At 45.1% G+C, this 19,039-nt stretch overlaps 1 protein-coding gene across 2 annotated transcripts; it reads left to right on the top strand.

Annotated features, from left to right (window-relative positions):
• Nucleotides 1–726: 726 nt before the first annotated feature.
• LOC311146845 (coatomer subunit beta') lies at nucleotides 727–18,536 on the top strand. Of its 2 annotated transcripts, none has more exons than XM_084183448.1 (21): nucleotides 727–835; nucleotides 1,812–1,949; nucleotides 2,076–2,162; nucleotides 2,324–2,450; nucleotides 2,574–2,722; nucleotides 2,862–3,008; nucleotides 3,376–3,475; nucleotides 3,670–3,812; nucleotides 4,059–4,258; nucleotides 4,579–4,689; nucleotides 4,857–4,945; nucleotides 5,169–5,275; nucleotides 8,985–9,128; nucleotides 9,346–9,476; nucleotides 11,666–11,873; nucleotides 12,125–12,235; nucleotides 15,642–15,856; nucleotides 16,937–17,213; nucleotides 17,408–17,491; nucleotides 17,769–17,927; nucleotides 18,108–18,536. In XM_084183448.1, exons 1-21 carry the CDS (start codon nucleotides 833–835, stop codon nucleotides 18,201–18,203), a joined length of 2,826 nt encoding a protein of 941 aa, XP_084039574.1. In that variant the 5' UTR covers nucleotides 727–832; the 3' UTR covers nucleotides 18,204–18,536. The 2 variants fall into 2 exon arrangements, with proteins under 2 accessions (XP_084039574.1, XP_084039573.1); XM_084183447.1 differs by having other exon boundaries at nucleotides 17,766–17,927.
• Nucleotides 18,537–19,039: the final 503 nt, after the last annotated feature.

Here is a 19,039-nt window from a genome sequence, read left to right as displayed (position 1 = left end):
ATGTGTTATTCCTTTTCAGTCATATGTTAGCCTAGAACCTCTCAACGTTGATCATGGGAACCCACTATTATTGCAAAATGTCCCTCCGGCTGATCATTTATTAGACTAATTTGTATAGCCCAGTGTTTGTTAACCTCTGGTTCATTGACCAGCGTCAGTCTGAGGGATGTGGCTTTCCTGTCACTGAGATAGTTAATTTACAATTTAGTCCGTTTTACAGTGCTAGGTTTAATGTGAGCGGTCCCCCAAGGAGAAAAAGCCTTAACTTGCTGGTCCCTGACACAAGAGGGACCATATCTTGCTGGTCCCAGCTGGCATAAAACAACTTTGAGAAACTACTACCTGATCAAAGACAATCCCACATTGCCATAGCTGATACACAGAGAAGACTCCTAAACCATATAGGATTAGGAACATAAACTAGTGGGTATGCTTTCTGCCCTGTACTGAACACCGGTTTTACGAAGATAAATTACAGTTGGGCAAATTCAGCTAGTATACTGGCATTTGGGCCATCATAGTGATTAATTTTGCTTCTAAAACAACCCTGTCTGAACATGCTTGTAAACTGCAGAAACATCTTAATATGCACAATATGTATAGGCTATGTTTGAAATAGTAATTTTAACAAAGTTATAGCTAAACTACAGACAGCAGCGCACCATGGAAAAAGTGCCACGACCCCAAATGGCACGTAATCGATTGCACGCAGTTTCAGGAAGTTTCACGGAAATCCACGTCACTACTCGACAGTCCGTCCACAGAAAACGCATCACCGACTGGAATTATTCATAATTCATTCACATAAAGAGAGACAACCCAGGGATAAAACATGGTGAGACAAGTTTACATTCGATGTTGAAAGTGATGTATTACGTACAGATATGTAGTCTGAATTGTAATGTTTGGCATGTGACCAGTTTATGTCAGTGGCGATTGAGACAGGCAAGCCATGCTAATTAAGGCTAGCTAAGGTAACGCTAGCTAGCTAACGAAACAAACTAGGCCTGTTGCTAGCCAGTTAGCTCACAATGTATCCACCTAACGTTACTAGTCCTGTTCGTCCTTGTGTCTGAACTATTCCGATGCATTATTATATATTGAGAATGATGATAGCTAGCTAAACACTTTCCAACTAGCTAGCTAACTAGCAAGGATCATGCTAGGCTAACTAGCTAACCGAGTTTAGCTATCCTTCGGCTTTGGCAAGGATGCTTTTGTCCTCGTAACGTTAGTTGGTTAATTTAGCTAGCTCGTTAACGTTACATATCACATTTCCCTATTACCGTTACGCGTGAGCAGTTAGTTTCACGTGTTAATGTCACGTGCATAAGTACAGTGAAATGCCTTTCTTACAAGCTCAAAACCCAGTAATCAATATCCAATATTTATCTAGCTAGCTATCTTTCTACGTTTTGCGTGTGAAATCGTTGTATTGATGGTACGGTAACTGCATTGCTAGCTACTGTGCTGTGTTTACGTTTTTTGGGGATTGGATAATGAAGGATTATTAATTGGTCGTGTGTACTAGCTAACGTTAATCAACATTTGCTAACGTTAGCTTGCAAGCTAGCTATAATATTCTGCAATCTGGGGTGTATTCATTACGCCGATTCTATTGCAAAACGTTTCTTAAATGGAAGCAAAAGGAACGAAACGTGGAGGGACCTAACTGAATTTGTCCAATAAAAACTTTAGTTTTCGTTGCAAATCGCAACTGTTTGGACTAATGATTGCGCCCCAGATCAGTACATTGTACACTTTTCTGTCAGTTTATTTGGGTTGATTTGACAGCATCTCATCTCTCACAGCCTCTCAGGCTGGACATCAAGCGGAAGCTGACAGCCCGGTCAGACCGCGTGAAGAGTGTGGACCTCCACCCGACCGAGCCATGGATGCTGGCCAGCCTGTACAATGGTAGTGTCTGTGTCTGGAACCACGAAACACAGGTAAATACACACACAAACACACACAGTTCCAGTTTGATGTTGAATACTTGCACCATGGAGATAAACAACTCAAAGCGAAACTTGTATGCAGTTAAAATGTACGATTTGTAAATATCTCCCTTCCAGACCTTGGTGAAGACCTTCGAAGTGTGTGACCTTCCAGTGAGAGCATCGAAGTTTGTAGCCAGAAAGAACTGGGTCATAACTGGAGCGGTGAGTGATACTGATTAAAATTCAGGACAAACATCTAATGAGAAATGAGAACTTCTGATGGTCTATCTTATCTTCCTCCACTTTGTGTTGACTCGGAGAATGGAGAATACTCGCTCACAGTATTTGCAGGGTCATATGTTTTTCCCCCCTTCTCTCTGTAGGATGACATGCAGATCCGTGTTTTCAACTACAACACCCTGGAGAGGGTCCACATGTTTGAGGCCCACTCTGACTACATCCGCTGTATCGCTGTGCATCCCACTCAACCCTACATCCTCACAAGCAGTGGTATGCAATCAGTAACTCTTATATTTTATGACTCCCGTCTTTTTATACTTGTGTCAAATGCACAAACTCATTCTCTGTCACACAAGTATGATATTAACTGACTGTTACATCCTGTGTGTCCAGACGACATGCTGATCAAGCTGTGGGACTGGGAGAAGAAATGGTCTTGCAGTCAGGTGTTTGAGGGCCACACCCACTACGTCATGCAGATCGTCATCAACCCTAAAGACAACAACCAGTTTGCCAGCGCTTCTCTGGACAGAACCATCAAGGTAACACCAGACAGTGTGTGTGTGTGATGACTTTGCCTAACAAAAGTTGTGTGTGTGTGTGCTTACAACAACCATAGAGTTTCGATGTTTGTGAGTGTGTTGTTGTTTTTTTACTGACATGTCGTCTGTCCTATCCCAGGTATGGCAGCTGGGCTCCTCCTCTCCTAACTTTACCCTTGAGGGCCATGAGAAAGGAGTCAACTGCATTGACTACTACAGCGGAGGGGACAAGCCCTACCTCATATCAGGAGCTGATGACCGCCTGGTCAAGATCTGGGACTACCAGGTAAGACAGCGGTGGGATGAAACGATATAGCCACTTCCAGATCATAACAAGCAGTGAAATGACCCTCTACTGTAGTAGATTCAGATTTGTATGTAGATGAGCATGGCCGAATTCTGTGTAACTCTGTCAGTAGTAAATGCAGTCATACGCCACGCAAAAGCATCCATTCACTACTACTTTACTAAGGGTGAGCGTTGTCCTGTGCCTCACCTACTCAATGGAGGCGGGATTAGTGGACTGTGTGTTTGCACGTGACTTTTAGTGTCTTGCTGACCGTTCTCACCCCATTGTCTCTCACCAAGAAACAAGTTGTATTGTAGATGTTTGCAGCAGAGGATCACTCTCTCTCTCTATTTCCTCCTATCAGAACAAGACGTGTGTGCAGACCCTGGAGGGCCACGCCCAGAATGTGTCGTGTGTCAGCTTTCACCCAGAGCTGCCTATCATCATCACAGGATCAGAGGACGGTGAGGAAATGCCTTATACACACTCTCTATCATGTTCTGATCCTCTGAAAGTACTTCTTCTGTTGTTGGTGAGCAGATATATTCGCTCCACTCTGGATGATTTTACATATTGAAAAATAAAAAGTTAAATAAAAACATGCACACACACAATTCTGAGAATAATAATAAAAACAATCCATTCTCTGGTTCCATAGGCACTGTGCGTATCTGGCACTCGAGTACGTACCGCCTGGAGAGCACCCTGAACTACGGCATGGAGCGTGTGTGGTGTGTGTGTGGCCTGAGAGGCTCCAACAATGTGGCCTTAGGCTACGACGAAGGCAGCATCATCATCAAGGTGTGCAATAGAAACGTCAATGACCATATATTTGTGCATAACAGTCAAAACTCAAGAACTGATTTTTCACAATGCAGGGTTTCCACTGCAAGTTTGATAGAATTTCTGTTTGTACACATTGCACGCATACTCTTTAAAACAAACTTTCTATGTTGAAACAACTACTTGGTGACATCTCCTCTGCGCCTCATGAAAGCCTTGGTACTTTATTTATTCCATCCTCTCCTCCTCTCCTGTGTGCTGTAGCTGGGGCGTGAGGAGCCAGCCATGTCCATGGACACCAATGGGAAGATCATCTGGGCCAAGCACTCGGAGGTGCAGCAGGCAAACCTGAAGGCCATGGGCGACGCAGAGATCAAGGACGGAGAGAGGCTGCCGCTGGCTGTCAAAGACATGGGCAGCTGTGAAATCTACCCCCAGACCATCCAGCACAACCCCAACGGAAGGTCAGTGCGCACTGCATTGGACTCCCATGTCAGCTATTCAGTGAATCTATCCAAATGTCTTGCACAACTGCGTGTTTGTGTGCCACACCTTTAAAGGCAACGCTGTTTTCAAATGTTATATAAAAAAACTAATTTGTTAGAAAACGTGGGAACCCCCCCCCCACACACACACACAAAACACACACACACTTCAAAACAGGTTCCACATCTCCAGAAATAAATTCCTATTTCTCCAAACACACTTCAACTTCAAGTCTTTTGAAAATATGGATGTTTTATAGAGCCCCTCTTTAATATATATGCCTTGTTTGTGATGTCAGGTTTGTTGTGGTGTGTGGAGACGGAGAGTACATCATCTACACTGCCATGGCCCTGAGGAACAAGAGCTTCGGCTCAGCACAGGAGTTTGTCTGGGCACACGACTCCTCCGAGTGAGTCCATCACACACACCCCTACAATTAATTAACAGCAATTTACCTTTATATAATTTAATTAACTAACCAATCAGTTTTTATGGTATGTGATTTACTCTTTTTATTTCCAGAATGGATGATTACTGTCTGTCACTCACAAATGTCCATGGTCTGTCATGTCACAGGTATGCCATCAGGGAAAGCAACAGTGTGGTCAAAATCTTCAAGAACTTCAAGGAGAAGAAGTCTTTCAAGCCAGACTTTGGTGCTGAAGGTAAGTGGAAGGCAGGCCAAGGTAGTTAGTAGTGCGAATAAAGATACTGCTAACAAATTGTTATGGCAGTTTTGATGGAACCCGGCAAGTAATGAAAAAGGTTTTACAACAGAAAATGAAATTAACGTTCTTATTGGACAAATCCAGGTAGTCCATATGTGTTTCTCTGTTTTCTTTCAACTGGTGCCTAATGAATACAACCCTGATATCAATTTCCCTGCAGGTATCTATGGAGGCTTTTTGCTGGGCGTCAGGTCAGTGAACGGTCTGGCCTTCTATGACTGGGAAAACACAGAGCTGATCCGCCGCATCGAGATCCAGCCCAAACATGTGAGTACTGCTGTAGAGAAAAGAGCATCTTTATCAAATCAAATTTTATTTGTCACATGCGCCGAATACAACAGGTGTAGTAGACCTTACAGTGAATTGCTTACTTACAAGCCCTTAATGAACAATGCAGTTTTAAGAAAAATAAGTGTTAAGTAAAAAAGTAAAATAACTTTTTTTTTACCTCTACGGGATCGGTGTCCCGTATACGGGACGGTTGAGCTAACGTGCGCTAATGTGATTAGCATGACTGTTGTAAGTAACAGCAAACTTTCCAGGCCATAGGCATGTCTTATATGGGCAGAAAGCTTAAATTCTTGTTAATCTAACTGCACTGTCCAATTTAAAGTAGCTATTACAGTGACAAAATACCATGCTATTGTTTGCACAACAACAACAAACTTATCATGGCAACTGGTTTGATACATTCACCTCTGAAGGTAAATAATGTACCTACATTCAGTAATCTTGCTCTGATTTGTCATTCTAAGGGTCCCAGAGATAAAATGTAGCATAGTTTTTATATTCAAATGTAGGAACTGGGTTCTACAGTTTGAACCCCTGCTGTCTCTGGCTCGAACCCCTGCTGTCTCTGGCTCCACATCCACCCCACCTGGCAATCTAGATGTGTGAAAGTTAGTGCATAAGCTAATGATCCTTCATGTATGACATTCCTGGGCGTGTGTAAACTTACATTTTGTATTACCATATCATTTTTGTATGTTCTCTATAGTTACGTACTTGAAAATGTATCAATTGACCAATTCGGCACATTTGGGCAGACTTGATACAAAATAGTCCAGTATTGCAACGCTTCACTGGATCAATCTGAAACTTTGCGCACACACTGCTGCCATCTAGTGTCCAAAATCTAAATTGCGCCTAAACTGCAATATTATATTGTGGCCTTTCTCTTGCATTTCAGACGATAAAAAAATAATTTCAAAAAAACGTTTTGTTTGTATTCTCTTTTATCAGATCTAATGTGTTTATATTCTCCTACATTTATTTCCCATTTCCACGAACTTACATTTACATTTTAGTCATTTAGCAGACGCTCTTATCCAGAGCGACTTACAGGAGCAATTAGGGTTAAGTGCCTTGCTCAAGGGCACATTTACGTCATTTAGCAGGCGCTCTTATCCAGAGCGACTCACCAATTGGTGCGTTCACCCTATAGCCAGTGGGATAACCACTTTACATTTTTTTTTTTGGGGGGGGGGGGGGGTAGAAGGATTACTTTATCCTATCCCAGGTATTCCTTAAAGAGTACTTCAAAGTGTTTCCTTTCAAATGGTATCAAGAATATGCATATCTTTGCTTCAGGTCCTGAGCTACAGGCAGTTAGATTTGGGTATGTCATTTTAGGCACAAATTGAAAAAAAGGGTCCGATCCTTAAGAGGTTAAAGAGCAGCAGTAAAATAACAGTAGTGAGGCTATATACAGGGGGTACAGAGTCAATGTGCGGGGGCACAGGTTAGTCGAGGTAATTGCGGTAATATGTACATGTAGGTAGAGTTAAAGTGCCTATGCATAGATAATAACAGAGTAGCAGCAGTGTAAAAGAGGGGGGGATAATGCAAATAGTCAGGGTAGCCATTTGATTAGCTGTTGGGGATAGAAGCTGTTAAGAAGCCTTTTGGACCTAGACTTGGTTCTCCGGTACCGCTTGCCGTGCGGTAGCAGAGAGAACAGTCTGACTAGGGTGGCCGGAGTCTTTGACAATTTTTAGGGGCCTTCCTCTGACATCGCCTGGATGGCAGGAATCTTGGTCCCAGTGATGTACTGGGCCGTAAGCACTACCCTCTGTAGTGCCTTGCGGTCGGAGGCCGAGCAGTTGCCATACCAGGCAGTGATGCAACCAGTCAGGATGCTCTCGATGGTGCAGCTGTATAACTTTTTGAGGATCTGAGGACCCATGCCAAATCTTTTCAGTCTCCTGAGGGGGAATAGGCTTTGTCGTGCCTCTTCACGACTGTCTTAGTGTGTTTGGACCATTATATTTTGTTGGTGATGTGGACACCAAGGAACTTGAAGCTCTCAACCTGCTTCACTACAGCCCCGTTGATGAGAATAGGGGCGTGCTCGGTCCTCCTTTTCCTGTAGTCCACAATAATCTCCTTTGTCTTGATCACGTTGAGGGAGAGGTTGTTATCCTGGCACCACACAGCCAGGTCTCTGACCTCCACCCTATAGGCTGTCTCATCGTTGTCGGTGATCAGGCCTACCACAGTTGTGTTGTCGGCAAACTTAATGATGGTGTTGGAGTTGTGCCTGGCCATGCAGTCATGGGTGAACAGGGAGCACAGGAGGGGACTGAGCACGCACCCCTGAGGGGCCCCCGTGTTGAGGATCAGCGTGGCAGATGTGTTGTTACCTACCCTTACCACCTGGGGGCGGCCCGTCAGGAAGTCCAGGATCCAGTTGCAGAGGGAGGTGTTTAGTCCCAGGGTCCTTAGCTTAGTGATGAGCTTTGAGGGCACTATGGTGTTGAACGCTGAGCTGTAGTCAATGAATAGTAGTCATTCTCATGTAGGTGTTCCTTTTGTCCAGGTGGGAAAGGGCAGTGTGGAGTGCAATAGAGATTGCATCATCTGTGGATCTGTTGGGGCGGTATGCAAATTGGAGTGGGTCTAGGGTTTCTGTGATAATGGTGTTGATGTGAGCCATGACCAGCCTTTCAATGCATTTCATGGTTACAGACGTGAGTGCTACGGGTCTGTAGTCATTTAGGCAGGTTACCTTCGTGTTCTTGGGAACAGGGACTATGATGGTCTGCTTGAAACATGTTGGTATTACAGACTCAGTCAGGGACAGGTTGAAAATGGGTTAATATGATTACTATTGTGGCACATTTGTGTAGATAGTACAGTTTCGGTTTTCAATTTAGGTTTCGGTTTTCAACTGATGCTCTCATGCATGCTTCAGTGTTGCTTGCCTCGAAGCGAGCATAGAAGTAATTTAGCTCGTCTGGTAGGCTCGTGTCACTGGGCAGCTCGCAGCTGTGCTTCCCTTTGTAGTCTGTAATAGTTTACAAGCCCTGCCACATCCGAGGAGCGTCTTAGCCGATGTAGTACGATTCAATCTTAGTCCTGTATTGACACTTTGCCTGTTTGATGGTTCGTCAGAGGGCATAGCGGGATTTCTTATAAGCGTCCGGGTTAGAGTCTCGCTCCTTGAAAGAGGCAGCTCTACCCTTTAGCTCAGTGTGGATGTTGCCTGTAATCCATGGCTTCTGGTTGGGGTATGTACGTACGGTCACTGTGGGGATGACGGCATCGATGCACTTATTGATGAAGCCAGTGACTGATGTGGTGTACTCCTCAATACCATTGGAAGAATCCCGGAACATATTCCAGTCTGTGCTAGCAAAACAGTCGTGTAGCTTAGCATCTGCGTCATCTGACCACTTCTTTATTAACCAAGTCACTGGTGCTTCCTGCTTTAGTTTTTGCTTGTAAGCAGGAATCAGGAGGATAGAATTATGGTCAAATTTGCCAAATGGAGGGAGAGAATATATAGGGAGAGAATATAGATATGTGCAGGAGCATCCTAGCATGTACAAGGGTCTGTTTCGGTGAATGTTTGCTTTTCTACCCAGTACCGTATTGATAGAAATGTGCATATGACACATTTGCATTTTCATCATCATGAAATCAGGACTGAGAACACTGCATCTCCCTCTTGCTTTCCCTCTCTCTCTGTTTGTAGATCTTCTGGTCAGACTCAGGGGAGTTGGTGTGTATTGCCACAGAGGATTCCTTCTTCATCCTGCGCTACCTGTCAGAGAAAGTAGCCGCCTCCCAAGAGAACAACGAGGGAGTGACCGAGGATGGCATCGAAGACGCCTTTGAGGTGTGTGTGTGACAGGCAAATACTCTGATATTACCTTGTACCTGTACTGACCTAGCAGGTAGACTCTGCTACTCTACAAGGCAGGCTTATGGATTCTACCGAAGACAAAAGCAAAATGCCTATAGCCATCCAGTAGGGGGCCCTAGACAACAGGACACCAGTGAACCCCCCCCCTCCCTAATCTGTCAGCCATTTTGTGTCTGTTTTGATCCTCCAGGTCCAGGGGGAGATCCAGGAGGTGGTGAAGACAGGCCTGTGGGTGGGAGACTGCTTCATCTACACCAGCTCTGTCAACAGACTCAACTACTTTGTGGGGGGAGAGATAGTCACCATCGCTCACCTGGACAGGTACGGTGAACCAGGCTTATATTTATTAGTGCACAGCGTAGCAATACGTTTTGCAACAGAAAACAAAAACAAATGTCTTATTGGACAAATTCAGGTAGGTCCCTCCCTGTTTGGTTCTTAGTGAATACGATCCAGGAGTAAGAGACTGGAGTTGAAGAATAAGTGGAGCTCAGTACTGCTGTTGCTTTGGGTGCGACTGCTGGGGGTGTAAGCACCAGTGTTGCGGGTATAAGACCAGAAACAATAACCTCTGAATATTCAAAGAGTTGCTTTAAAAAAAAAAATATAGGCTAAATGTTTGTGATGACAGTCAGCCAATGTAAAGCCAAAAGTCCCAACTTGTGTCCTCTTTAGGGCAACATTTGAATCAGTCAAGTCATTTTGTGTTGAAAGCAGCAGATTGACATTCAACCTACAACAAGGCTATCCAACAAATAACTGAAATGAATAAATGGGGGAAGGGTGGAACCCCACTAACTTACTCTACAAAAAATACACTTAGAGGTAGTTTTCTGGACACAGATTAAAGTGGAACTGACAGCATTTTAACTACTTTGCAGATATGAAACAGACAGTCATATCACTCAAAAATATCAAATTCCCAGTTTATGCTACAAAACCAACTTTATAAGAGGTTTTAAAAATAGGTTATATTTTTACTAAAACTTCCAAGACATACAGTAAGGCATTGTTGGCAGAATAGATTAATACAATTCGGTGCATGATTAATATAATTCACCAATACATTTCTTGGTAGTACAAAAAATATTGCTATCAGGTTATAAATCGAAGCTGGCCTGGTACATTGTTTGCTGCCTCCATTCGGGATGCAGTGTTCAGTTTCAATGACTCAATATTTTGGTCAAAAACTGATTAATGTAACTAAGGCTGGGAATGTCAATATAATCAAACTAGCAAGGGCAATGATCACAAGTCAGTCAACTTGGTTAATAGGTTAGCGTATCTATTTATGTAGCAGGCTAAAAATACAGAGCCTAATGTTAGCTAGCTAGCTGCTAGGAGGATGTCATGTCATTGGACAAGTGGGTGAGTGGCTGACTTTTTCCCCTCATCGTTTTTTGGTGGCTACAGCTAAAGATGCAGGTGTCATTTGGTTAGCTAGCAAGAAATGTGAATTGCTTTACTAGCTATGCTGAACTGGAACGACTATTCTCCACAGTTAGCATGCATATCTCTTAGTTGTCAATCAAATGTATTTGGCATTGATCAAATGGGCGGGCAGGCAGTTCCCATTAAATTGTCAAAATGTGGGTTGGGACAAGCATGCATTGGCAGGCAAGCTGCAGAAGGACGAGCAGGCTACTTTTCCCCCATCGTTTATCAGTGCAATTTTGACGGCCAACTATAAGCTGAACAAGAGGGTTTATCTACTCTTGCCTCGTTAGATTTGAGCTCATCTGGCTCTGGCTAACATTTGTTGTTGATTTTAGGGAGGAAGAGAGAGCCTACCTGTTCATGGTGGTTTGAACAATAGGACTGTAAAGTTCCCAAATGTAAGAGGAATCCCGTGATATTTGCAGAAACCCATTCAGGTCTATTTTGTGGCTTTTGGCAAATGCTTTCTGACGATCTAATGGTCTAAAGTCGCTCTGTTGCTACTGCCTGTAAACACACAGTCCAGTTCAAAGTGAATGATGGCAGGCCCATGTGGCAAATGGCTTATTTGCATACACGCCTACTGTAGCTCTGATTGTCTATGGCGCACCGGTCTGTGTAGAGTAGGGTCCTGGACAAGGCGGACACGTTTTTATTAGGTTTTATTTACTGCAGTGTCTATTAATTGTCCAAACGCACGGACACCTTCTCACTATATATTGCTATAGAATTTTCACAAATGCCTTAATATAAGTCATTCCCAAACATTCTATGAAAGTGCTCAGAAAATGTAAAAAATACATTTAAAAAAGGGGCGTCATATTCTTCCTTGGGGTGTATGAACAGATTTGTATAAGATTTCACGTTGCTAAAACGCTGTCAGTAACACTTGAAGCCTATTCCTAGACTAAAAAGATCTTCCAATGAAAAGATCTTCCTTCGTTGAGCATGCTTTTTAGTCTAGAACTAGGCTTTATCTGTGCATTGGAAACAAGCCCTAGAACGCCATCTCAAAGTGTGATCAGATTCCTTTTAAATCCCTATAACAAATGATCTATCTGCTCCATCCATAGGACCATGTACCTGCTGGGCTACATCCCCAAGGACGACCGCCTGTACCTGGGCGACAAGGAGCTGAACATAGTCAGTTACTCCCTGCTGGTGTCTGTGCTGGAGTACCAGACGGCTGTGATGCGCAGGGACTTTGGCATGGCCGACAAAGTGCTGCCCACCATCCCCAAGGAGCAGAGGACCCGCGTAGCACACTTCCTGGAGAAACAGGTCAGAAACGTCCTGTTCGCAGAGGAAGTGAGGCGCATAGATTAAGTGGAATTGGGTATTTAGAGTCTATGGTGGCGCCAGGGGGCAACGGGAATTCTAGCTAGACTATGGGATGCTAGCAATTCTGGACTCTCCATTTCAAAACAAATCAAGCTGCTTTTATGTGGCTGCTGTTGTATGTTGTGAGAACTGACTGTGTGTTTGCGTGAAATGTTACAATGTTTACTGATATGTTCTTGTTGGTCATCCAGGGCTTCAAGCAGCAGGCTCTGGCCGTGTCATCAGACTCAGAGCACAGGTTTGAGCTGGCCCTGCAGCTGGGGGAGCTGAAGATCGCCTATCAGCTGGCTGTGGAGGCAGAGGTGAGACCTACAGTATACTAGGCTATGGAGAGACCACTGCGCACACACTACAAGAGTTCAAAGACTAATATATGTCAGTCGTTCTACAATTAGTTATTCAATACTCAAGACTATCTGCTCGGTTTAAATCTATTCAGTCAACATCTGATCTAGATCTGAATGGACTGTAGTCAATCAATTCGTTAAATTGATTAACCATCCTTCAGCTAAGCAGCCCTGCACTAAACAATGCTTAACTATGTAATTGTTTTAGCTTGAAGTGAGGATCCAACTCCGTACGATATCCGTCTGACAGTACTGTATAACGTGTACAGTGCATTCGGAAAGTATTCAGACCCCTTAACTTTTTGCACATTTTCTTACCTTACAGCCTTAATCTAAAATATAATTTTTATTTTTTAAATCCTCACCATTCTACACATAATACCCCATAATGACAAAGCGAAAACTCTTTGCAAATGTATATAAAAAAACAAAACATAAATACCATATTTACATAAGTATTCAGACCTCTTGCTATGAGACTCGAAATTGAGCTCGGGTGCATCCTGTTTCCATTGATAATAATAATAATAATAATAATAATAATAAGCCATTTAGCAGACGCTTTTATCCAAAGCGACTTACAGTCATGCGTGCATACATTTTTACGTATGGGTGGTCCCGGGGATCGAACCCACTACCTTGGCGTTACAAGCGCCGTGCTCTACCAGCTGAGCTACAGAGGATCATCCTTGATGTTTCTACAACTTGATTGAAGACCACCTGTGGTAAATTCAATTGATTGGACATGATTTGGAAAGGCACACACCTGTCTATATAAGGTCCCACAGTTGACAGTGCATGTCAGAGCAAAACCCAAGCCATGAGGTCGAAGGAATTGTCCGTAGAGCTCCGAGACAGGATTGTGTTGAGGCACAAATCTGGGGAAGGGTACCAAAAAATGTCTGCAGCATTGAAGGTCCCCAAGAACACAGTGGCCTCCATCATTCTTAAATAGAAGAAGTTTGGAACCACCAAGTCTCTTCCTAGAGCTGGCCGCCCGTCCAAACTGAGCAATCGGGGGGAAAGGGCCTTGGTCAGGGAGGTGACCAAGAACCTGATGGTCACTCTGACAGCCCACTTGGAGTTTGCCAAAAGGCACCTAAAGGACTCTGACCATGAGAAACAAGAATCTCTGGTCTGATGAAACCAAGATTAAACTCTTTGGCCTGAATGCTAAGTGTCACGTCTGGAGGAATCCTTGCACCATCCCTACGGTGAAGCATGTTGGTGGCAGCGTCATGCTGTGGGGATGTTTTTCAGCGGCAGGGGCTGGGAGACTAGTCAGGCTCGAGGGAAAGATGAACGGAGCAAAGTACAGCGAGATTCTTGATGAAAACCTGCTCCGGAGCGCTCAGGACCTCAGACTGGGGTGAAGGTTCACCTTCCAACAGGACAACAACCCTATGCACACAGCCAAGACAACGCAGGAGTGGCTTCTGGACAAGTCTCTGTGTAGATTGATGAGGAAAAACAACAATTAAATCCATTTTAGAATAAGGCTGTAATGTAACAAAGTTTGGACAATTATTATTTAACTAGACAAGTCAGTTAAGAACAAATTGTTATTTACAATGACAGCCTACCAAAAGGCAAAAGGCCTCCTGCGGGGACGGGGGCTGGGATTAAAAATAAAAAATAAAATAATAATATTTGACAAAACACACATCACGACAAGAGACACCACAACACTACATAAAGAGAGACCTAAAACAAAATGTTGTGTTGCTGCCATGCTAACACAGCATGGTAGCAACACCACATGACAACATGGCAGCAGCACAACATGGTAGCAGCACAAAACATGGTACAAACATTGTTGGGCACAGACAACAGCACAAAGGGCAAGAAGGTAGAGACACCAAACAATACATTTACGTCATTTAGCAGACGCTCTTATCCAGAGCGACTTACAAATAGGTGCATTCACCTTATAGCCAGTGGGATCACCACTTCAGTGTTTTTTTTTTTTTTTTTTGGGTTGGGGTAAGGGGGGGGTAGAAGGATTACTTTATCCTATCCCAGGTATTCCTTAAAGAGGTGGGGTTTCAAATGTCTCCGGAAGGTGGTGAGTGACTCCGCTGTCCTGGCGTCGTGAGGGAGCTTGTTCCACCATTGGGGTGCCAGAGCAGCGAACAGTTTTGACTGGGCTGAGCGGGAACTATGCTTCCGCAGAGGTAGGGGAGCCAGCAGGACAGAGGTGGATGAACGCAATGCCCTCGTTTGGGTGTAGGGACTGATCAGAGCCCGAAGGTACAGAGGTGCCGTTCCCCTCACTGCTCCATAGGCAAGCACCATGTGGAGTGTGCGGAGGAGCGGGGTGACGTGAGAGAACTTGGGAAGGTTGAACACCAGACGGGCTGCGGCATTCTGGATGAGTTGTAGGGGTTTAATGGCACAGGCAGGGAGCCCAGCCAACAGCGAGTTGCAGTAATCCAGACGGGAGATGACAAGTGCCTGGATTAGGACCTGTGCCGCTTCCTGTGTAAGGCAGGGTCGTACTCTCCGAATGTTGTAGAGCATGAACCTACAGAATCGGGTCACCGCCTTGATGGTAGCGGAGAACGACAGGGTGTTGTCCAGGGTCACGCCAAGGCTCTTCGCACTCTGGGAGGAGGACACAACGGAGTTGTCAACCGTGATGGCGAGATCATGGAACAGGCAGTCCTTCCCCGGGAGGAAGAGCAGCTTCGTCTTGCCAAGGTTCAGCTTGAGGTGGTGATCCGTCATCCATACTGATATGTCTGCCAGACATGCAGAGATGCGATTCGCCACCTGGTTATCAGAAGGGGGAAAGGAGAAGATTTAGTTGTGTGTCGTCAGCGTAGCAATGATAGGAGAGGCCATGTGAGGATATGACAGAGCCAAGTGACTTGGTGTATAGAGAGAATAGGAGAGGGCCTAGAACTGAGCCCTGGGGGACACCAGTGGTGAGAGCACGTGGTGCGGAGACAGCTTCTCGCCACGCCACTTGGTAGGAGCGACCGGTCAGGTAGGACGCAATCCAAGAGTGAGCCGCGCCGGAGATGCCCAGCTCGGAGAGGGTGGAGAGGAGGATCTGATGGTTCACAGTATCAAAGGCAGCAGACAGGTCTAGAAGGACAAGAGCAGAGGAAAGAGAGTTAGCTTTAGCAGTGCGGAGAGCCTCCGTGACACAGAGAAGAGCAGTCTCAGTTGAATGACCAGTCTTGAAACCTGACTAGTTTGGATCAAGAAGGTCATTCTGAGAGAGATAGCAAGAGAGTGAAGCAGCCACAACTGTCAGTAAGAGTGTCTTTTGAATGAAGAGATAACTGTCCAGTTTGAGTGTTTTCAACAGTATATAACTGTTTAACATTAGAACTGTTGTTTTCTCTGGTGGCAGTCGGAGCAGAAGTGGAAGCAGCTGGCAGAGCTGGCCATCAGTAAGTGCCAGTTTAGCCTGGCCCAGGAGTGCCTTCATCACGCCCAGGACTACGGTGGCCTGCTGCTGCTCGCCACCGCCTCAGGCAACGCCGCCATGGTGGGAAAGCTGGCTGAGGGCGCCGAGCGGGACGGCAAGAACAACGTGGCTTTCATGACCTACTTCCTGCAGGGGAAGTGAGTACAGAAGAGGGGGAAGGGGAACAGGGAGGTGGATGGAGCACATAATGTGATTTACACTGAACAAACATATAAACGCAACAATTTAAACGTTTTTACTGAGTTACAGTTCATATAAGGAAGTAAGTCGATTGAAATAAATGCATTAGGCCCTAATCTATGGATTTCACATGACTGGACAGGGGTGCAGCCATGGGGGGGGGCTTTTAGGGGCCTTGGAGGGCATAGGCCCACCCACTTGGCAACCAGGCCCGCCCACTGTGGCAGCCAGGCCCACCCAATCAGAATAGTTTTTCCCCACAAAAGGGTTTTATTACAGACAGAAATGCTCCTCAGCATCCCCCCTCCCCCCACAGATGATCCTGCAGGTAAAGAAGCCGGATGTGGAGGTCCTGGGCTGGCGTGGTTACACGTGGTCTGCGGTTGTGAGGCCGTTGGACGTACTGCCAAATTCTCTAAAACTACGTTGTAGACAGCTTATGGTAGAGACATGAACATTCAATTCTCTGGCAACAGCTCTGGTGGACATTCCTGCAGTCAGCTTGCCAATTGCATGCTCCTTCAAAACTTGTGACATCTGTTGCATTGTGTTGTGTGACAAAACTGCACATTTTAGAGTGGCCTTTTATTGTCCCCAGCACAAGGTGCACCTGTTTAATGATCATGCTGTTTAATCAGCTCTTGATATGCCACGCCTGTCAGGTGGATGGATTGTCTTGGCAAAGGAGAAATGCTGACTAACAGGGATGTGCACAACATTTAAGTTAAGCTTTTTGTGCGTATGGAAAATGTCAGGGATTTTTTTTTCAGCTCATGAAACATGGGACCAACACTATATATATTTTTTGTTGTTGTTGTGTAATATCTATGTTTAAGGAATATTTCTGACACCGGTGCTATTCCTTCATCCATGTCAGTGAAACATCTGACTTCCTTGTTGTAGCTGTTAACAATTAGCAAAAATAAGCTCTTGGAAAGTACATAACTCTACTCATATTTATGATAGGAGAACGTGATTAGTAGCAGTGTTTTGGACCTCTCTCTGACACTGGTGTCTGGCTGTCTGTCTGTCCCCAGACTGGACCATTGTCTGGAGCTGCTGATCCGGACCAACCGGCTGCCTGAGGCGGCCTTCCTGGCCCGCACCTATCTGCCCAGCCAGGTGTCCAGGGTTGTCAAGCTGTGGAGGGAAAGTCTGGCCAAGGTCAACCAGAAGGCGGCCGAGTCGCTGGCCGACCCCACTGAGTATGAGAACCTGTTCCCCGGGCTGAAGGAGTCGTTCGTGGCCGAGCAGTTCCTCCGGGAGACCTGCCTGGGAAACTCCCGGCCGGCCACCGACTACCCTCTCGTCACTGTGAGTGGTGGAGGTTGGAGATGGACCTCTAATAAATATGAATAATCTGACGTTCACATCTCAAAGCTGAAAGCTAGTTATGGATGCATATTTGCAGCACAGAAGTAGTCCACTCTCTCCATCCTTATCTCATCCATTGCTGTCTTTGTCTGCTTGTTGACACACAACACCCATTCCTCGTCTCTTTTCTCCAGCCCAATGAAGAACGTAATATACTAGAGGAGGCCACGGGCTACGAGCCCAAAGGAGCTCCACTCTCCCTCGCTACACCGGTACTGGTAAGTCTTAATTATTCTCAGAGACCTCCACTACAAAGAATAATTGGTAGCCAACTTGATTAAAGGCTGTGTAGTTCTAGTTCTACATAGACAATACGTTTTTTGATATCACAGACCTAGAAGTGGAAGAGTAGAGTTTGACATCTAGAAAAGCCCTCGCGTGTTGGCTGGATTGAAGATTGAAACAGCGGAGATGCTAAACTCAGACCTCACACACCTTGTGTGTACTGTGTGTGGAGTCCTGCTCATGTCTGTCTGTGTGTGTGTCCATCAGCAGGCTGAAGACAGCGGCGAGGAGACCGCGCCGGCAGCAGGCGTGATGGCGTCCGTGTTGGCGTCCGTGGCTGCAGCCGTGATCCCCTCGGAGGCAAAGCCTGAGGTTGCACCTGAGGAGGAAGAGGAAAGCCCCGGCTCATCTGGGGCACAGAAGGACAAGGTAGGCAACGGTCTCCCTAGAAATAGACAAATGTACAGTAGGTGAGGCGCATGACAATTAATGTACTGTACCCAGTGAGAAGAAATCTAGATGTATGAACATAACCCGTTGCAATATCAGTGTCAGTACCATTAGTTGTGTTATGGGCCAGGTGTTAACGTTGTGCGTTTACTTCCCCAGGCCCTGGACGAACTTGAAGACGACCTGGACAACATGGAGCTGGACGACATCGATACCACAGACGTCAACCTGGACGACGACTTCTTAGATGACTGAGACCCCCCCCCCCCATCTCATTCACACTATCAATGTATTTAAGAGACCAACCCCACTTTTGTATTTTTACTGTACCTGTGTTCTTTTAGTCCTACGGTGTTTGGAAGACTAAGTAGATGATGATGATGATGATTCCCAGGCGAGGGAAAGAGATGGGAGTTATACATGTCTTGATTCTTAAGCAGATTTTTTTTACTTCATCCAGGACCTTGCCTTCACTAATTATCTGTGCATTGAGCTATATATTTTCACATATTATGTATGTCTTCAATGGCAAATCAGTGTTAATTTACGCCAAATAAATTGCAATTGCTGTACATCTATGTCAAACACCGGTGTTGTCAGTTTGACCTTTTTGATCCATTGGGGGGGTGTAATCACATTGGGGGGGGGGGGGGGGGGGGGGGTGTAATCATTCGGTGCTGGCTTTTAAACTGACCTCTAAAAAGTTCAATATTTAATTTGTGTTGTGTTTATCAGCATTCTTTCACAGTAGACTTGATTGTTGTTAACAACGTTTTTTTTGCTTCATTTGTCATTCCTCATGTACAAAACAAGCTGGTTTTGAATGTTATTTCAAATTGTTTTAAAACAACCATTATTATAACTTGCCAGTAAGCCATCATAAAGAATGTTTACGCTTTGACCAGTAGGTACACTGCTTGACTTGACCAGGAGTACACCGGAACCGAGTACCAGCACCACTGCTTGTTCCTGCACCTCTTAAATATGGAACACCGTTTGAGTCTTTGAGTGTCAAAAAAGATACACGTCAAATAACACTATTTGACACGTCAAATAAGTTTGTTGACCAATCAGGACCTGAATATGACTGC

The sequence above is a fragment of the Coregonus lavaretus genome (genome assembly GCF_964263955.1).
Source record: "Coregonus lavaretus genome assembly, chromosome: 19".
Lineage (NCBI taxonomy): Eukaryota > Metazoa > Chordata > Actinopteri > Salmoniformes > Salmonidae > Coregonus > Coregonus lavaretus.
This window is presented reverse-complemented; position numbering and strand designations above follow the sequence as displayed.